This window comes from Saimiri boliviensis, chromosome 7, assembly GCF_048565385.1.
Source record: "Saimiri boliviensis isolate mSaiBol1 chromosome 7, mSaiBol1.pri, whole genome shotgun sequence".
Taxonomy (NCBI): domain Eukaryota; kingdom Metazoa; phylum Chordata; class Mammalia; order Primates; family Cebidae; genus Saimiri; species Saimiri boliviensis.
The window spans coordinates 105201827-105221561 of NC_133455.1; the positions used below are offsets into that span (position 1 = coordinate 105201827).

At 34.8% G+C, this 19735-nt stretch overlaps 1 protein-coding gene across 1 annotated transcript in view; it reads right to left on the bottom strand.

The window, feature by feature from the left end:
- Positions 1 to 19735, bottom strand: part of ADAMTS20 (ADAM metallopeptidase with thrombospondin type 1 motif 20) — a 200746-nt gene that overhangs the window by 178814 nt on the left and 2197 nt on the right. Inside the window, 1 exon segment of the mRNA XM_074403153.1 lies at positions 1834 to 1993. Within this exon segment, the coding sequence (XP_074259254.1) occupies positions 1834 to 1993 (160 nt within the window).

The following is a 19735-nucleotide window of genomic DNA, read 5'->3' on the forward strand; positions in this document are numbered from 1 at the left end:
TTGTTTAACAAAAAAAAAAGCCCAGCTTTTCTTGAATTGTATTCTTGCTTGTGAATGCAAAACCCTCCAAATTATGTGAAACATTTATGTATTCAGAATGTCTACTTTGTGGTTTTCTTCCTAAGAAGCTAAACAATTCATTAAACAAGCTGCTTTTGAATAGTAGATTAGAACAAGCATAAGCTGCCTTCTGTAGAATTCTATTGTGAAGCTGTACCCATTTGTGTTTTCTTTGAAGCCATAAAAATGAAACCCTTATGCTCATATTAAAAGCATAAGAAAGGCATCTATTATGTCAATAGATTTAAAACACGGCCTTAGACACAGTGAGAACCACTCCAAAGGTTAAGAAGTGCATTCCCAGGGAAAACCATCAAAGGCCTACATATCATTATATCCCAAAACAGATGGCATCACAGTGTTTGGAACTATAGTTTACAGACACCTACGATCTCAAATAAATCCTTGCTAATCCCACTCTTTTGTCTAGATTTTGTACTTTGATGGTAACTGCAGGTGCCTTTTCTCCATCATATCACTGCATGTCATTCTACGAAGAGTGAAGATACATGTACGTATATGAACACAACTCTTAATGCAACTTTTATACAATATGTATTTTACCAGCCATAGATATACTGTTTGTAGAAATCTATGCTTTCTAGATTCTAATCTATTATAAATCTTCAATAGCCTGAATTTTCCAGGAAAAAAAAATGATGAAAATATACCTGTCTCATAGATTGGTGAAACTACAAAATTGATTTAAAAATCACTTTGTAGAACAATGTGGAATTATCTAGTATTTACATGTATATCCTAGAGAAACTCTCATAAACAGGAGATGGGGACAAGAATATCCATAGCAGCATTGCTTCCAACAGCAAAAAACTGCAAACAGCCCAAAAGCTCAACAGGAAAACTGATACATGAACTGTGATACCTTAAACAATGAAATGTTATATAACAATGAAAATAAATGAATTGCTCCTACATGTAGCAAAATAGGTGAACCCCAGAAACAATGCTGAGCAAAAAGGATAAGTCACAGAAAACTATATACAATATGTTTCCATTTTATATAAAGTTAAAACCATGCAAAATTGAGCAATGTGTTATTGTCCAGGTATTTTTCATCTAAAATCCTGCTGAAAAATATTAAATAATACTAACATGACTAACAGATTAAAGTGAAAATTTTCTATGATTATTTGCTACAAATGTCACATACTGAAAAACTTTTGGGATTTAAATTTAGTTTACTGCAAAAAAAAGCTATCTACAGACAGAAAATCTCTAATGCATCCATACATGGGAAAAGATTGTTTAAAAGATCATGTCCCTCAATATTTAAGAAATATTATATAATCTCATTTATATGTGGAATCTAAAAAAGTTGAACTCATAAATGTAAAGAGTGTAATGGTGGTTACCGGAAGCTGCAGTTGCAGGGTGGGAAGGAAAGATGTTGATCAAAGGGAATAAAATTTCAGTTAGATAAGAGGAATAGGCTACTGTACTGTACATGGTGACTTTAGTTAATAAGAATGTATTGTATTTTTGAAAACTACTAAGAGTAGATTTGAAGTGTTCTCATCACACACACACAAGAAAATAAGCATGTGAGTTAATGCATGTTAGTTTGATTAAGCCATTCCACAATGTATGCATACTTCAAAACAACATATTGTACATTCTAAACATACACAATTTTTATTTCTCAATTTTAAAAAAATTAAAATAAATTACTGAAGGGAAATATATAAGTTATAACCTATAAAAAGATTTTAATTATCACTATTTAGCTGAAAAGAGTTTTATTTCACAGTTTACCTGACACATCGCAATGCTTGAGAGACTCCAGAATAGAGTTATTTAATTCTTGTCTGTATATAAGATGTGGCTTGTTGTAACTATCTTCATCTTCACTCCCATCTGCCTTCATTATAGGTTCTAAGAAATATTCACCATCATGTGCTTTAAATGTTCCCGTCTGAAAATAAAGGAAACAAAAACAAATTGTTTCTAACAGTTGCCAAGAAGAAAAAATACATAGTACCACAGGTTAAAAGATCAGACAGAAGCAAAACACCAAGGAGTCAGTTCACCTAAGAGCCATCAACTGATCATAAAACATTTCCTTTCCATGGCTTACGTTTCTCTCTTCACTCCTATGTATAAAGTCATGAAGACTGGGTAGTATTCTAACAGGCCGAACTAAGTGACAGGCATTCCAGGTACAAAGAACAGCACAGGCAAAAGCATCAAAATGGAAAAAGTGTTTAGAATAATCTATAAATAATAAAGGCTGTGTTGTTTTGATCTGTGGGAAAATAGGTACTGTGATACATTAGTGTTGAAAATATAAATCAGTATAATCACTATGCAAAAAGTAATTTAGCAGTATCTAACACATTAACAATGTATTTGCCCTTTAACACAGAAATTCCCCTTCTGAGAATTTATCCTACATATACTATACATTTGCACGTGTGAAATTACATACTTACAGATTTATTAACCATAACATTGTTTTTAATAGCAAAATATTGGAACCAATTCAAAAGTCCACTGATAAAGTCTGTTTACATAAACTTTGGCACAACTATGTTATGGAATCCCTTGAGGCTACAAACAAACAAAAAAAGAAAAAAACATTCTGTGTAGTAATATAGAAAGAACTCCAATGCACATCATTATGCCAAAACAAAAAAAATTACAAAACAGAATGTATACTTCACTACTATTTCTATAATAAAGGAAGAAACCCCAAAACTAAATATTTCTATTTACCTGGTTACTACTGAAAACAACTCTAGAAGGATTATTAAAAACAGTGCCAACAGAAATGGGAGAAACTGGGTATATGTTGGATAGACTAGACATGGCATCATACTTCCTATATACTATATACTCTACCTAAAATGTTTCCTTACTTCCCACCCTTCACCTCTACCTCTGCTTCATCACACTCTGGCTGGCTGGCTGGCTTCATTTCATCCTTTTTTTTTTTTTTTTTTTTTTTTTTTGAGACAGAGTTTCGCTCTTGTTACCCAGCCTGGAGTGCAATGGCGCAATCTTGGCTCACCGCAACCTCCGCCTCCCGAGTTCAGGCAATTCTCCTGCCTCAGCCTCGTCAGTAGCTGGGATTACAGGCACGCGCCACCATGCCCAGCTAATTTTTTGTATTTTTAGTAGAGACGGGGTTTCACCGTGTTGACCAGGATGGTCTCGATCTCTTGACCTCGTGATCCACCCTCCTCAGCCTCCCAAAGTGCTGGGATTACAGGCTTGAGCCACCGCGCCCGGCCCATTTCATCCTTTAAATCTCAGCTCAACTTCAAGTATCATCTCATCCTTCAAGTCTCAGCTCAACAGCTACTCAGAAAGTTTTTCCTTGACCAGTTATCTAGGCAACCACATACCCACCCCTACTACTAAAAATGCATTACATCTTGACTTCTTTAGCACGTTTATCCTATGTTGAATTTATATATGTTTGCTATTTAAAACTATTTCCCCACTAGATAGAAGGCTTCAAATAAGCAGAGACCTCTCCCTAAATTTCTACTGCTTAATAGACTATCTGAGACCTAGGTACATGTGGTAAGCAGTAAATACTTGTTAAACCATGAAAGCTATTATTTCCTATCTTTGCAAGCTCAGTTTATGTTAAGCAAAAGTAGGGCATAAATTTGAAAATGTAGGCTAGACCTAGCATATAAAGACTCTTACTTGCAGGGATTTTTGTCAGAAAAGTCCACAAACTTGGCAGAGAAAAAAATTACATCCTTATTACCATTAACCTAATTATAATTAATCTAAAACTCCTTCATGAAAGAAATGCTAAATTTGAATGTAGGCTACAAATTCCAGTAAGATTGTCAATAGAGAGCACAGATATTTTCATCACATGATGATATTTGAAATATCTAAAAATATTGTTTATGCTTATCAACACTTCAAAATTAAGGTAATTATTAGTCTGCCATTAGATCTTATTTAAGGTGCTAATAAAATATACATAAATATTTTGAATATCATGATAACTATATTTCAATATAAATGGTTTATTTTATATTTTATTAATATTTTAGGGCCAGGCGCGGTGGCTCATGTCTATAGTCCCAGCACTTTGGGAGGCCGAGGCAGGTGGATCACGAGGTCAAGAGATGGAGACCATCGTGGTCAACATGGTGAAACCCCGTCTCTACTAAAAATACAAAAAATTAGCTGGGCGTGGTGGTGCGTGCCTGTAATCCCAGCTACTCAGGAGGCTGAGGCAGGAGAATTGCCTGAACCCAGGAGGCGGAAGTTGCGGTGAGCCAAGATCGCGCCATTGCACTCCAGCCTGGGTAACAAGAGCGAAACTCCGTCTCAAAAAAAAAAAAAAAAAAAATTAGGTGCACTGAGATTCTAAGAATAGAGAATTTAATTAAAAGGAGGAGGAGGAGCAGAGTCAAAGCAATAACTTTGTAAAACTGAACAACTGTACAACTAAGGGAAGACTAGGAAGGGAAGTGTTTAGCCATCAAGGTACGAAGTAACAAGGGCTTGTACTTTGTTGGAAAGAAGCCCTTAAATGGTCAATTTATATAGATAGATCCCTCTCTAGAGTCAGATGAGGGTAAGTCATCCGGGGGAGGCATTTATAATATTAATAGCTAATTCCAACACAGAGATCAGATATTATTCATGTATATATATATTTTATAGAAATTCATTTCAACCTAATAATTATTTAAAGTAAATTATATTATTATCCCCACTTTACAGGGGAAACAAATGAGGAACAGAGAGGTTAAGTCACTTGTCCAAGGCTCATATTTAGTAAGTGGCAGGATCAAGATGTGGACCCAAATACTTTGGCTTCACAATGCATAACCTTAACTCATTACACCACGCAAATTATTATCAACTTTGATAAACTCTATGAACTAGTCAACTAATATTTAATGGGCACCTACTATGTGCCAAGAATAGTTCTAGGGGCTAAAGATACAGAGATGAACATGACAAAATCCCTGCCTTGAAAGAATTTATACTCCTATGGAAAAAAAGGCAGACAATAAATAAAAATATAATAGAATATCCAATACATGCAATAAAAAATAAAATAAGGCAAGGAGAGAGGACAGTAAGGCTGAGGCTAGAATAATCAGGAGATAGCCATGGAAAATTCTGGGAGGACATTCCACATAGAAGTGAATATTGCAAACAGTGACTGAAAGACCTAGAGATTAAAAAGTCTTGGCATATAAAGTGACAGACAGAACAGTGAGGCTGCAGCTGTGCCAGCTAGGAAATACTGAGTAGCAGATGACGTCAGACAGGCAGAAGCCAGTAGCATCAAGTATGCTTTACAGAAAAAGGCACTCCTCACACCTCAGAATCTCACAAATATATTTACCTACATTTAAAACTTTGCACTTTTCCACATAGAAAGGCATGTTTCTGTGAAGAACCAATTCACAAATTACTGAATTACAGATAGTACAATAAACATAGTTTTAGTGAATGAGACTTCATTTCCATTTTTTAATTACACATATCTTAAAATAATACCGAGATATCTTTTAAATCATTTTAAATTCTGTTGCAAATAAAAAGCATATTTTATTTTATTTTCCATGTATTCATTTATTTTTCACCTATTTATTGTTACAAGGATGAAATGCAGTGGCACAATCTTGACTGAATCCAACCTCCACTTCCCAGGCTCAAGTGATCCTCCCACCTCAGCCTCCCATACCTGGTGAATTTTTTTTTTCTTTGCATTTTTGGTAGAGATGGGATTTCCCCATGTTGCCTAGGCTGCCCCTGAACTCCTGAGCTCAAGTGGTCTGTCCACCTAGCTTCCTAAAGTGCTGGGATTACAGGCATGAGCCACTATGCCCTGCCCCTATTTTTATTTTTAGTTTTTGTGGGTACATACTAGGTGTATATATTTATGGGGTACATGAGATGTGTTGATATAGACATACAATGTGAAATAAGCACATCATGGGGAATGGAATACCCATCTCCTGAAGCATTTATTTTCTGAGTTACAAACAATCCAATTATATTATTTAAGTTATTTTAAAATATACAATTAAATTATTATTACTATAGTCACCTATTGTACTAGCAAATAGGTTTTAAACTATTTTTTTATACCCATTAACCATCCCACCTCCCCTCACCAGTTCAACCCTCTCACTATCCTTCCCAGCCTCTGAATCCATCTCTTCTACTCTCCAGGTCCATGAGTTCAACTGTTTTGGGTTTTAACTCCTACAAATAACATGAAATTGTACGTCTTTATATGCCTGGCTTATTTCGTTTAACATAATGATCACCAGTTCCATCCATGTCATTAGAAATGACTGGATCTCATTCTTTTTTGTGGCTGAATAGTACTCCATTGTATATATATATCACATTTTCTTTCTCCATTCATCTGTTGATGAACACTTAGGTTGCTTCCAAATCTTGGCTATTGTAAATAGTGCTGCAACAAACATAGGAGTACAGATATCTCTTGAATATCCTGATTTCCTTTCTTTCCAGTCCCAGCAGTGGGACTGTTGAATCATATGGCAGCTCTGCTTTTAGTTTTCTGAGGACCCTCTAAACTATCCTCCAGAGTGGTTGCACTAATATACATTCCCATTACAGTGTACAAGGGTTCCCTTTTTTATACATTCTCACCAGCATTTGCTATTGCCTGTTTTTTGGATATAAGCCATTTTAACTGGGATGAGATGATATCTCATTGTAGTTTTGATTTGCATTTCTCTGATGATCAGTGATGTTGAACATCTTTTCACATGCCTATTTGCCGTTTGTGTGTCTTCTTTTAAGAAAGTTTGTTCAAATCTTTTGCCCATTTCTTGATCAAATTATTCAATTTTTTCCTATAGAATTGTTTGAACTCTTTAGCAAATGGGTAGTTTGAAAATATTTCTCCCATTCTGTGGGCTGTCTCTTCACTTTGTTGATTGTATCCTTTGCTATGAAGAAGCTTTTTAACTTCATGTGATCTCATTTCTCCATTTTTGCTTTGGTTGCCTGTGCTTGTGGGGTATTGCTCAAAAATTTTTTCCTAGACCAATGTCCTGAACATTTTCCCCAATGTTTTCTTGTAGTAGTTTAATAGTTTGAAATAACATATATTTTAAATCACTATTTTAACTGAACAATCACTTAAAACCATTTAAATGATCATGGCAATTGTAACCATAAAGTTTTCTTTACACTGATACTTAATAGTACATTGAAATCTCCTTAAAGGTAAGAAAATCTTTACCATTTTCACAGGTCCAACATCTAAAACATTACCTGAAACACAGCAAACACTCCATACATAGCTGCAGAAATGAACATTTTTGTAATAAACATGGTGAAGTACCTCCTTTTTTTCTCTTCCTATACCCTTTAGTAATTCTTTAATTTTTTAAATAAACATTCTTAAGTTATACTACTCTTGAGACACGCCTGAGATATAGTTATATGATGGTTTTCTTTCAATTCTTGAGAGTAAGATGTTTAGACACCCTTATATAATATTCCAATATGTTAGGATTACACATTTTTAAATAGTTTAAAAGTTAATGAAATTCCATCAGACATACTGACTATAAAGCACTGAAATTATAGTCTATAAAACAAAAGGCAAAGGTATATATATTAAGAATTCTTATCTATTTCTTGGATACATTTCTAGGGCCAATACCCTAACATATTTCACAAATTCTACCAGTGCATATTTTCCAAACATAACTACAAATCACTTACTTTCGACAAACACCAATACTCCAGTATTCTCTGCCTTTCTAGAAAACTAATTTTGTCCTTACTTATAAGAAGTAGCAAAGATGCTGTTTTTGAAACCTGAGTACATGGATCCGTGGAAAATCCCTTTTTGACTTTTTTAAAAAGCACGCTGAAGAGGGGAAATGTGATAGTGTCTTGACAAAAGATACTAACAGACATGAGGCAGCTTGTTTACTCTAAACTAAATGTACTTACAAAGCCACTTTAAATAGCATCACATTGTCTTCAAGCAATATTGAAAACACTAATATTAACCACAGATTGTTTAAATTATTATTATACTTTAAGTTCTGGAGTACATGTGCAGAACATGCAGGTTTGTTACACATGTATGCACCCATCAATCCATCATCTATATTAGGTATTTCTCCTAATGCTATGCCTCCCCTATCCCCCGACTCCCTCATAGGCCCCTGTGTGTGATGTTCCCCTCCCTGTGTCCATGTGCTCTCATTGTTCAACATGGGGTGTTTGGTTGTTCCGTTAGTTTATTCTTCTGTTAGTTTACTGAAAATGATGGTTTCCAGCTTAATCCATGTCCCTGCAAAGGACATGAACTCATTCTTTTCATGGCTGCATAGTATTCCATGGTGTATATGTGCCACATTTTCTTTATCCAGTCTATCATTGATGGGCATTTGGGTTGGTTCCAAGTCTTTGCTACTGTGAATAGTGTTGCAATAAACATACGTGGGCAGGCGTCTTTATAGTAGAATGATTTATAATCCTTTGGGTATATACATAATAATGGGATTGCTTGGTCAAATGGTATTTCTGATTCTAGATCTTTCAGGAATCATCATACTGTCTTCCACAATGGTTTAACTGATTTACACTCCCACCAACAGTGTAAAAGTGTTCCTATTTCTCCACATCATCTCCAGCATCTGTTGTTTCCTGACTTTTTAATGACCACTGTTCTAACTGGCGTGAGATATCTCATTGCAGTTTTGATTTGCATTTCTCTAATGATAAGTGATGATGAGCTTTTTTTCATGTTTGTTGGTTGCGTAAATGTCATCTTTTGAGAAGTGTCTGTTCACCTCCTTTGCCCACTTGTTGATGGGGTTGTTTTTTTCTTGTAAATTTAAGTTCTTTGTAGATTCTGGATATTAGCCCTTTGTCAGATAGATAAATTGCAAAAATTTTCTCCCATTCTGTAGGTTGCCTGTTCACTCTGAGGATAGATTCTTTTGCTGTGCAGCTCTTTAGTTTAATTAGATCCTATTTGTCTGTTTTGGCTTTTGTTGCAATTGCTTTTGGTGTTTTAGTCATGAAATCTTTGCCCATGCTAGGTCCTGAATGGTATTGCCTAGGTTTTCCTCTAGGTTTTTTATGGTTTTAGGTCTTACGTTTAAGTCTTTAATCCATCTTAAGTTACTTTTTGCGTAAGGCATAAGGAAGGGGTCCAGTTTCAGTTTTCTCCATGCGGTTAGCCAGTTTTCCCAACACCATTTATTAAATAGGAAATCCTTTCCCCATTGCTTGTTTTTGTCAGGGTTGTCAAAGATCAGATGGTTGTAGATGTGTGATGTTATTTCAGAGGCCTCTGTTCTGTTCCATTGATTTGTATATCTGTTTGGTACCAGTATCATGCTGTTCTGGTTACTGTATCCTGTACTGATGCCTCCAGCTTTGTTCCTTTTGCTTAGGATTATCTTGGCTATGTGGGCTCTTTTTGGTTCCAAATAAAATTTAAAGTAGGTTTTTTCTAATTCTCTGAAGAAAGTCAGTGGTAGCTTGATGGAGATAGCAATGAATCTATAAATTACTTTGGGAAGTATGGCTATTGTCACAATATTGATTCTTCCTATCCATGAGCATGGAATGTTTTTCTATTTGTTTGTGTCCTCTCTTACTTCCTTGAGCAGTGGTTTATAGCTCTCCTTGAAGAGGTCCTTCACGTCCCTTGTAAGTTGTATTCCTAGGTATTTAATTCTCCTTGTAGCAATTGTGAATGGGAGTTCATTCATGATTTGGCTCTCTTTTTGTCTATTATTGGTGAATAGGACCACAGAGTTTTTTTTAACCTCCTTTTGGATCAAACTCTGACTAGGAGTTACTATTTTAACATGACAATAAAACTGCACATTGGTGCAATCTGTGTTCCTATGTAAGAAGAAAATATAGTTCTATCTACAGGCCATAGCACCTCCTTTTAAGTTGTGCTAGGCACTCTAGCCTTTTAAAAAATTGCCTTTGTAACTTAAATGAAAAGCTTGTATGTTTGAAAACACTAAATTCAAAAATAATGGCAAACATTTATCCTTTTTATTTTTTTTTATTTTTATTTTTATTTTATTTTTTTTTTTTGAGACGGAGTTTCGCTCTTGTTACCCAGGCTGGAGTGCAATGGCGCGATCTCGGCTCATGGCAATCTCCGCTTCCTGGGCTCAGGCAATTCTCCTGCCTCAGCCTCCTAAGTAGCTGGGATTACAGGCATGCACCACCAAGCCCAGCTAGTTTTTTATATTTTTAGTAGAGACGGGGTTTCACCATGTTGACGAGGATGGTCTCGGTCTTTCGACCTCGTGATCCACCCGCCTCGGCCTCCCAAAGTGCTGGGATTACAGGCTTGAGCCACCGCGCCCGGCCTATCCTTTTTATTTTTTAATGAACAACTTAGAAGTAATTTGCTTCCATCAATTTTTCTATAACCAACACCACTGCAGTGGACTTTATGTTCATATAATTAAAATATTAGGGCTTTGCCTAAAGGCTCTTAAGGAAGCACTCTAATTTTTGTTAACTTGGAAAGAACCCAGCAAGGAATTGGAGGACTTAAAAAAACAGGTGGTTCATAGAAATGTATTTAGATCATGCCGTATTTTTAGCAACATGCCTATCTGCAGATGGGCCCTGCAATTTGATTCATGAAAAATGACAATCAAATCCCAACATTTCTTTAAATAGCTATTAAAAGCAGTGAAACTAGTTTTCACTTGGGTAGGAGTTTCTTAATTACTTAATAATTTTTTATTTGCCAAGCTGTTTTAAAAGGCAGTTAAGTGACTATACAACTGGCTCCAATTTATTCCCATAGGCCAAAATTTTTATATGTTTAGAAGATTGCATATAATTTGTTTTCTAAAATGTTTTTTTCAGTATCATGGCATTCATTCATATAATTTTTTTTAAATACATAGCAAACACGTGTACTTTTGCTACAGTCAATAAGGTACTCTCAGATTTCATTAAAGTATAATAACAACAAGTACAAAATACAAACCCTTTGAATTCTTTTCCCAAATCATTTATAGTTATCACATTAAACTCTATCAACTGGAGAACATTTGGAAACAAGATACTACTGAAGTGTTGACTAAAATACTTGGTTTTTCCATCTTCAATCATAAATCATATCATAAGAATCAGTATGATGATATATAAGAAGAAAGCCTAGGTATGAGTTCTGTGTTAGTACTCATGGAATCTTAGGTAAGTTACTTTATATCTTTGACCCTCAGTTCCATCATCTGTAATAAAAAAAATTGAAATAATTGTATCTACCCAATTTACTAGAAAGGTTAATATGTGTTTAAGTGATATTAGTAATAGGAGCTCAATAATTGTTTTGAAATTGAACATATTTTGAAAGAAGAAGAATAATTCTACACTAAAAACACAAATTAACAGCCACTGTTTTTACCACTGGCAGGGTATAAATGTTACCACAAATATAACCTCTGAGATTAATTTTTATTTGGGAATAAGTAAAAATGTAAAAAGCTTTCTCTCTCTGAGAGTTTCTGCTTGTAAAACCATTAGTCATGCCTAGGAAATAGTGTATTATACACAAACATACATTGAATAAATGAATGAATCAATGATATGAAGAAAACACAAGAATTATCTCCAGATACATAAAACAGAAAATTCATTGTAAGGGGTTTTTTTTTTTTCCTAAAGACAAATTATTCTTCTCTTCTCTAGCAGTATTATTTACCTTCCATATTCTGAGACAATTCCAGATCTTAGTATAAAAGTGAAACAATAAAAAAGAAATAAATACATTGCTGGTACCTTACTTTTTAAAAAGGGACTGGTCTCTTACCAAGTTCTGGGCTGTTCAAATCAAGAAAATAAAACAAAGACTCTAGACTCATCTACCTAAGATTTATGTAGCTAAAAGACACAAGTTCAAAAAGTGTCCCCCAGCAGCCTTGATAACATGGAGTAAATTCTGTAATATTTCTCATTCTTATGGGCAGTAAGGTGTTATGAAGGCATATGAACTAATTAAAAAGAGGAGAGAACTATCAAAGAAATGGCCATGTTCTTGTGGGTCTGGGTAGTGGTCTTCAGACAGCCTCTCTCAACCTGTCACCAAAATATCCATGAAAATATAAAATAAAAAATCATAATAATGAGAAATATAAAATAATAAAAAATCATTAAAAACTATTTTGTAGGTCTATAATAGAAACATACACTTGATACATTGCCAAAATGTTCTAAAGCAATATTACTTTAAAACAACACAAAGACATATATAATATTTAGAGGGACATATGGCATACATATGCCAGACCACCTGTAATATTTGTAGCATATATTTTCCTAGCTTACTTTTAAACTTATTTACAATTATTTTTACATGGTACTCTTCAATTATTATTTGGGCAAAGTCACTGCTTTTATTTTTTCATTTATTATATCTTCCTTTGTATTTTTTCCCTATCTGAAAATTGCAATATATTGTCATTTTCTTTTACTTTAGTACAGTTGGAATTTTATTTGGTTTACCAGTAAAATGAGAATTCAAAATTTAGTTTTTCCTTGTAATAACTTCTTGGCATTCACAAATTTAAAATAAATGCCTTTTAGGCTTTGGCAACTGTCACAGAAAACTAACCTGAAGCAATTATCAAAACTTGATCTGCTATCAGAAGCCAATTAAGTTTTAGAAGGACTATACTGTCAAAGAAAACACTAGCCTGGACTGAAAAAGCCCTTGACTGAGTTCATTGTAAAATAACCTATAGGTTTTCAGAATTACCCCAGCATTCTTGAAGCTTCCTCAAGACAACATCCTCCTGAGAACCCATTTTAGATGTGACCATGGTGAAAGATGGACAAGAGCCTTTCAGAAGGCAGAACCAAGGACCTGGGCAATTGAGGTTCAAGGATCCCAGCCAAAACCAACGGCTGGGCACTGTGGCTCATGCCTGTAATCCCAACACTTTGGGAGTCCAAGGCAGGAATGCTACTTGAGGCCAGGAGTTCAAGACCAGCCTGGTCAACATAAAGAGACACCATCTCTACTAAAAATTTAAAAAACAACAACAAAAACTAGTCAGGTGTGGTGCTTGTGCCTGCAGTCTCCAGTCACTTGGGAGGCTGAATCAGAAGATGTGTTTGAGCAGAAGAGTTCAAGGCTGCAATGAGTTATTATCATGCGATCATGCCACTGCACTCTATCCTAGGTAACAGAGCAAGATCTTGTCTTAAAGGAAAAAAAGGAAGAAAAGTAATTAAGGAGTTTCCCTCCTTCCAGAGTAGTGAGTATCCACGATTTCTCTTCAGGATTCAAAATCGCTAAATATCAGTGACTACTAGGTGTATCATTTTCTTGTTTCTATAGCAAGTTGAGATTAGGGTTGTAGTCATGCTGGTCATGCTATATACTTGGCTGGTAGCTGAAAATAATTTATCTTTTTAATTCATATTTTTTCAAGCGACAAAGAGCCAAACTTGACTTTATGGAGAAGACAGCATTGTCCAGAGATCCTGGGCATTGAGCAAGAGGCAATGCCCCTGTGGGAACTTTGAGTTTTCTCCTTACAGAGAAGATGAGTATGTTTGATGTGTGACCTGTGTGGCGTACAGAAGGGCAGCCTGTGGTAAAGACTATTGGTGATCACCAATATGGATGTTCCTTCCTTTATCCTACAAAAAAATCAATGCCCCTTATTTTCCAGCCTCTTTACATCTAGGTAGAACCAAGCAACTAGTTCTCCTCACTAGAATGTACATAAAATTGGTTTGTGTCACCTTTAGGCTGAGAAAGTCAAGAGCTAGTATACTTTCTCTATGCTCTTACTATAGTTATAAATTATTTATATAGCTCAAAAACATATTTGTAATTAATAAATATAATACTTTTCCAATAGAAAACACATAACCGTACCACCAAAACCTAATAGTGGCTGTTACATAATAAATGACTGATAAGTCATTGCTGAAATAAATGAATAATGTGTTTCTTCCTCTGCACATTAGTATGAGTTGGACAGCTTAAATATATTTCATAGAAACAGTAATTACAATAATTGCAACAGAAATAAAGCCACAAAAAACAACGGTGTGATGTGAGCTCAAATGAATGAAGTAATAAATAGAACACAATTAACTTACGTATCACCCAAAAAGGTTTAGTCAATGTAAAATTTCTTAAATATGACCAAGTACTTTAACTAAAATTGCCAAAATAATTTCCCTACATCGAATGACTGACATGCAGATGAGCTAGCTAAATATTTGGCATATATAAATAAAAGTTAGCTGCTTATCTTATTCATAATGTATTGAGTAATTCTATATATTAGGTGCTAAAAGAAGTATGACTGTCATTTCTACCTTCTAATTCTATAAATGAAATATAAATGTAGACAAATAACTTTAACATGTAATGAGAGTACACGTGCATAAAAAATCAACTGATGCAACAAGGAAGGCCTGGTCAATTTTGCCTAGAGAAGATCAGAGAAAAAGGAAAGTGGCTTAAAACGGATCAGAAAGGATAGGTACGAAGTTGAGGGAAAGGATTTTCAACACAGAGAGAAGAGCAAATACAAATTCAAGCAATTATGAGGATTAGAGTGAATCTGTGATAGAATCAAACAAGTGTCTCCAGAATAATTACCTTTCTTGTCACCTTTTCCTCTGTCATTGCCTTTTTTTGGTTAATATCCACAAGATTACTCAGTCATTTAAGCCAGAGTCATTAATACCATTTTGGTCTCCTTCGCTAATGCTCCAAAATTCTAAGGAGTCTCCTGCAAGGATGCTCCACTTCAGCACTATGGACAGTTTGATAAATCTTTTTTATAGGGGGCTGTGTTGCGTATTATGGGATGTTACTGGCCTCTACCCATGCTTTGCCAGTAGCATGCTGTCCTCAATAGACTCACAGTTGCGACAACTAAAATTGTCCCCAGACATTGCCAAATGTCTTCTGGGAGACAAAACTGCTCCCAGTTGAGAAGCACTGGTCTGCAGTAGCATACCTTCCACAGGTACCCACTCTTCTCCTTCCCCGCTGCAACCACATTAATTTAAGTAGCCTCTCTTCCTTACCCACAGTATGGTAGTAGACTGCAACAGTGGTCTTCTCAGTGACTTACTGCCTTTCCTGTACGCTACACAACGTTGCATAACAGGAGATGTCCCTCCTAATACATTGAACAAACCTACCACATACTGTTCAAGCCCTCACTCCTTTGCAATGCATTTCAGGACCTTCACAACCTGATTCCAACCTTGGCCTTAAACCCTCACTACCCAATCTACCCTATTTTTCAACTGCACAGATCTACAAGAGGCCCTTGAATTTTCATATCCACATGTTTATTCATCCCTCAAAGTCCAGTTGAGAAGTCTTGCCCAACAGAGCTCTCACAAGTCTAATTACTCCTTCATTATCTGTTCCTCAAAGTTTACATACCACTTTTTATGTTATGCACTTTAGCAAAGGCACTTTGAAATCCATCATAGTGTTCACACCCTGGCCATAACTCCCAAGGTCTACTCCCTGTCAGTAACTGAGTATGGCAGGGACACTATGGCAGGCCTATTCTTGAGAGGCATGGGACTCTTCTTCTGGCCAAGTCTGGCTCAAGCATGGCTTTGCTCAGCCTTGCTTGGACTGCTCAGCACCCTACGATGCTATTACCCAACATTCTCATCTTCTTTTTTTTTTCCCGTTTTGGACGTACATAGCTCTCCCAGCTCTCCTCTTAGTTTCTCTAATATAGACACTTCCCTTACATAAAATCTTATCTGTGCATCTGCTTCTTGAAGGACCTGGACACTAGAAAGTTAAAAGAACAGCATAGGAAATTTTCCATACTGTTGTTTGATTAGTATTGGAGCAAGTACATGAATAACCAAAAGAGGTTCTTATCAGTTTTCCCAATAAGAAAAAATATGAATACAGAATGACATGTGTAATAATCCAAGGCTATATTAGTTCTGGGAAAGTAGAAAGTCTAGAAAACAATAAAACTAAAATTTTGCTAGACTACACCAAAAAAAAAAAGTAAAACCACTATTGTTTCCATATTTTTATTTCCCATCTGAACAAGAAGTTACTAGAGTAACTTAATAATCAGTCATCAAAGAGGCAGTGCTTGACATGTTGCAGAATGGTTCATGTGAGAAACTTCAAAAGTACACATAGCCACTACAAGATACTCCGTGAGAATATTGTATAAGTCACATGCAATGTCTGGTTTTATGACATCTGGAAACTGTCTCCTTCAACCCAAAAGACTGCATTGCCTCAAATCCCACCAAGAAATAGTGAGATTAACTGTCCAGGCAGTTGAGTTAATCCCTGAGGGCCTTGGGAAGATGTGAACACCCTATGCAATATGATAAAAGGGCTACCAGAAGCACAAGGGATTATCAGAAATAGGCTGTGCAAAATTTGTACATTCTATCCTGACAAGTATATGCCAACTTATTAAATACTGATCTCTAAATACTTTGGCAAAAGTATTTATCAACATTATGAATTGATAAATAATATGATCATAAAGAAGAAGTTTAGAGTTAAATATAGGGATATTAAGGTCTGGTAACTATACATGCTGTGATAGCCTATCAATGAATTAAACACAAAGAGTTTAATTAGCCATTACATTACTTATAGATAATTTTATGAATCAGTTCCATTTTTATACCTTTTATAGATTTGGGAAATGAAAAATCTTTGTTCAGAAATGTTTGAATCATGGGATGAATAAATACACTTATGGAAAATAAAAATTATAGAGAACATTAGAAAAGCAAGAATTATATACATGTTAAACAAAGAAAACCTCTGCCACATTCTTAGATTCTTCCGGTTTTTCAAAACACTTAGGAAAAAACTTAAACAATAATACTACTTATCGTTCAGAGAAAAACACAAAAATACCAAAACTTCTAAAAGTGGGGGAAATTTAACCATATAGAAATTAAAAGAAAGTATTAGTTCACATGCTTGGGGTTAATTCAACACTAGCAACTAATCAAAATCAATAAATACGTTGGGGTGTCAACTTTAACAAATGGTTGTACAGAGATATTTTCAAAATATTCTTTTGATTTGCTTTTCATTCTTTTTCTCTAAAAGCCACATTTTCCAGCCGCCACCAGAGAAGGAAAGGGGAGAGTTTATTTCGGTTGGGAAGATGAAAAGGCCATAGGTCAATTAAATGAGATGTGAAAAGGGAACTCAGTAGATACTGGGGAATAAAGGGCAATGGTGGCAAAGAAAACAGACGGTAAGATGTATACACATTAACTTCTCCACTGGGGGTTTAAAGAAGAAAATCCCAGAAACAGAAGGCATATTACATTGTTTAAATACTGCCAAAAGGGGTGTTCCAAGATGCTGACTATGTGAGACTCAAGAAAGGAACCCTCTGAAAGAGTTCCCTACACACAGATTTAGAGGCATAGAAGAGTTTGACAAAGAGAGGAACTGAGTCCCTCTTGACTCTCAGATGCCAGAGAGAGCTTGAATGAAGCCTTTAGATGAGTCAGCAAGAACAGCAATAGCATCACCAAACCAGTTTACCTGGAGAGGGCAATGCAGCAGTACTTTGTATATGAAAGCTGCACAATGAATCACTGAGACAAGAAATCAAGTGGATGCTACAGTCAGAATTCAGAGGGATATACAGCACTAGTGAGAGACCAGGGGAGGATAAGTCAAGACCAGTGAGCTCTCAATGAGCAAGGAGAAAAAGGGCCATAAGATCTCAGGCCCAGAAATCAGCTTCTGGTAATAGAAAAATACAAAGAAACCATGGCACAAAGGACATCACCAGACACTTGAGGGACTGAAGGACTGTAAAATTTCTTCACCCCTCTCTCAAACAATTCAAAGACCTCATAACACATTATGACCCTGTATATAGTCAGTTCCCATCAATGGTCAATGTATTCTTAAATCCACCAATATGTAAAACAATACCCATTTGCAGAAAAAAGATGAGATTTCATGCTCATTTCTATATATTCAAGAAAAGCATTTGATAAAATACAACATCCATTCTTGATTAAAAGTAAAATTAAAGTAAAGCAAAAAGCAACTAGAAAAAGAAGAGAACATCTCTGAATTAATAAGACTGGCTCTGAGAATCCTTCAGCAAACATCAAACTTAATGTGCAATGGACTGACAGAGGCCAAAGCCAGATGTCAAGTACACAAGGTGACAAAGATAAATTAGAAGCAAGTAAGAACAGGGTCATAAGGTTAGTATTATTGAATTTCCAAGCTTTGTATCAACATTCATCTGCAAAAACTCAGCTTGTCCAGGCTTTGGATACTACAATTTACCTAGATGTAAAGACTAAAGGCTGATCTGAGACTAAAAGAGGAATCTGGTATAATTACAAATGGATTCTAAAATCTACCAGGTTCTATTGTTTAATAAAATTACTAATCCAAACAAATTTAATCTTAGAGTCAGTATAGAAATAAATATATGTAATCATAAATAGGTAGCTAATATCTGTTCTAGTGTTAACATAAGAAATGAGAAATTTTAACAAGTCACTAATCTCTTCAGTAATTTAGACTTACAATTAGTTATGATCAAACTACTGAAAAAAATATAGATCTTGGTACCTCTAGTTACTGGCAATGTTACTGGAAAATTTCTGACTCTACAATGATTGTTGTACTCAATTTAGCCTTATATAAATACAAAGAAATTATGTAAAATAAAGCTGAGTTCTGGAGTTATGAAAATACGTGTTTAAATGTTAAATCAACAACTGCTGATAATATCGATAAATTAATCAAAAGCAAAGTACATAAATATTTCAGATTAATAATGCATGATAATGGGATTATTACTTGCCATTGAAAGTGTGACTCCTATAGGGGATTTTTCCTCTATAAAAATTTAGTAAAAGAACATTCAGAACAAATTATTTTATTTGTAATTTCTAGTAATCCCTCAACTAAATTAATTTTGTTCTGAATGTTTCACTATAAAATTTATATAACACAAATGATTGATTTCATATTTGATTAATAAGTACATTGCTAAAGAAGATAAACATTGCTGATTAACTTATACATAATATATTGTATAATACATTAAATTACCCACATAAATGAGGAAATAATAAATCTTCACACCTAACATTATAAAAGTATTACTGAATATTAATTTTAAGATATGTTAATAAAATGAACTAGGTAATAAAACCAAAAAAATATGCATGATAATGACTTAGGCAATTGTATCCAAACTGACACATTGACTAGAAAGGATGAACTCCAGTTATGACCCAAAAATGTTTTTAACTGCTTTCTGAATTCAAAAAAAAATTAATCATAAATATATGTATCTACTATGTACCCACAAAAAATTAAAAAAAAATTTTTAAAGCATGCTGAATTTGAGCTACATCAACTTTATGAATCTAAATGAGCATGAGCATCATTCCCAATAATGCCTACCCATCTGGAATGCTTTCCCATGAGAAAACGTATTGACCATGACAAACTTGTGATAGCAAATCTAGAATTTTTCAGACTTGTCAAACATTATTTTAGAAAGGTTTTAGAGAAGATTTTTGTCCTTTGAAGTATAGGTAGCTATGTAAATATTAGAGTGTGATTCTGCCATTGTGATGTTGCAAGTATTTCACATGGACAAAAGAAAGGAAATAGTCCTAGGTATTTCATGTA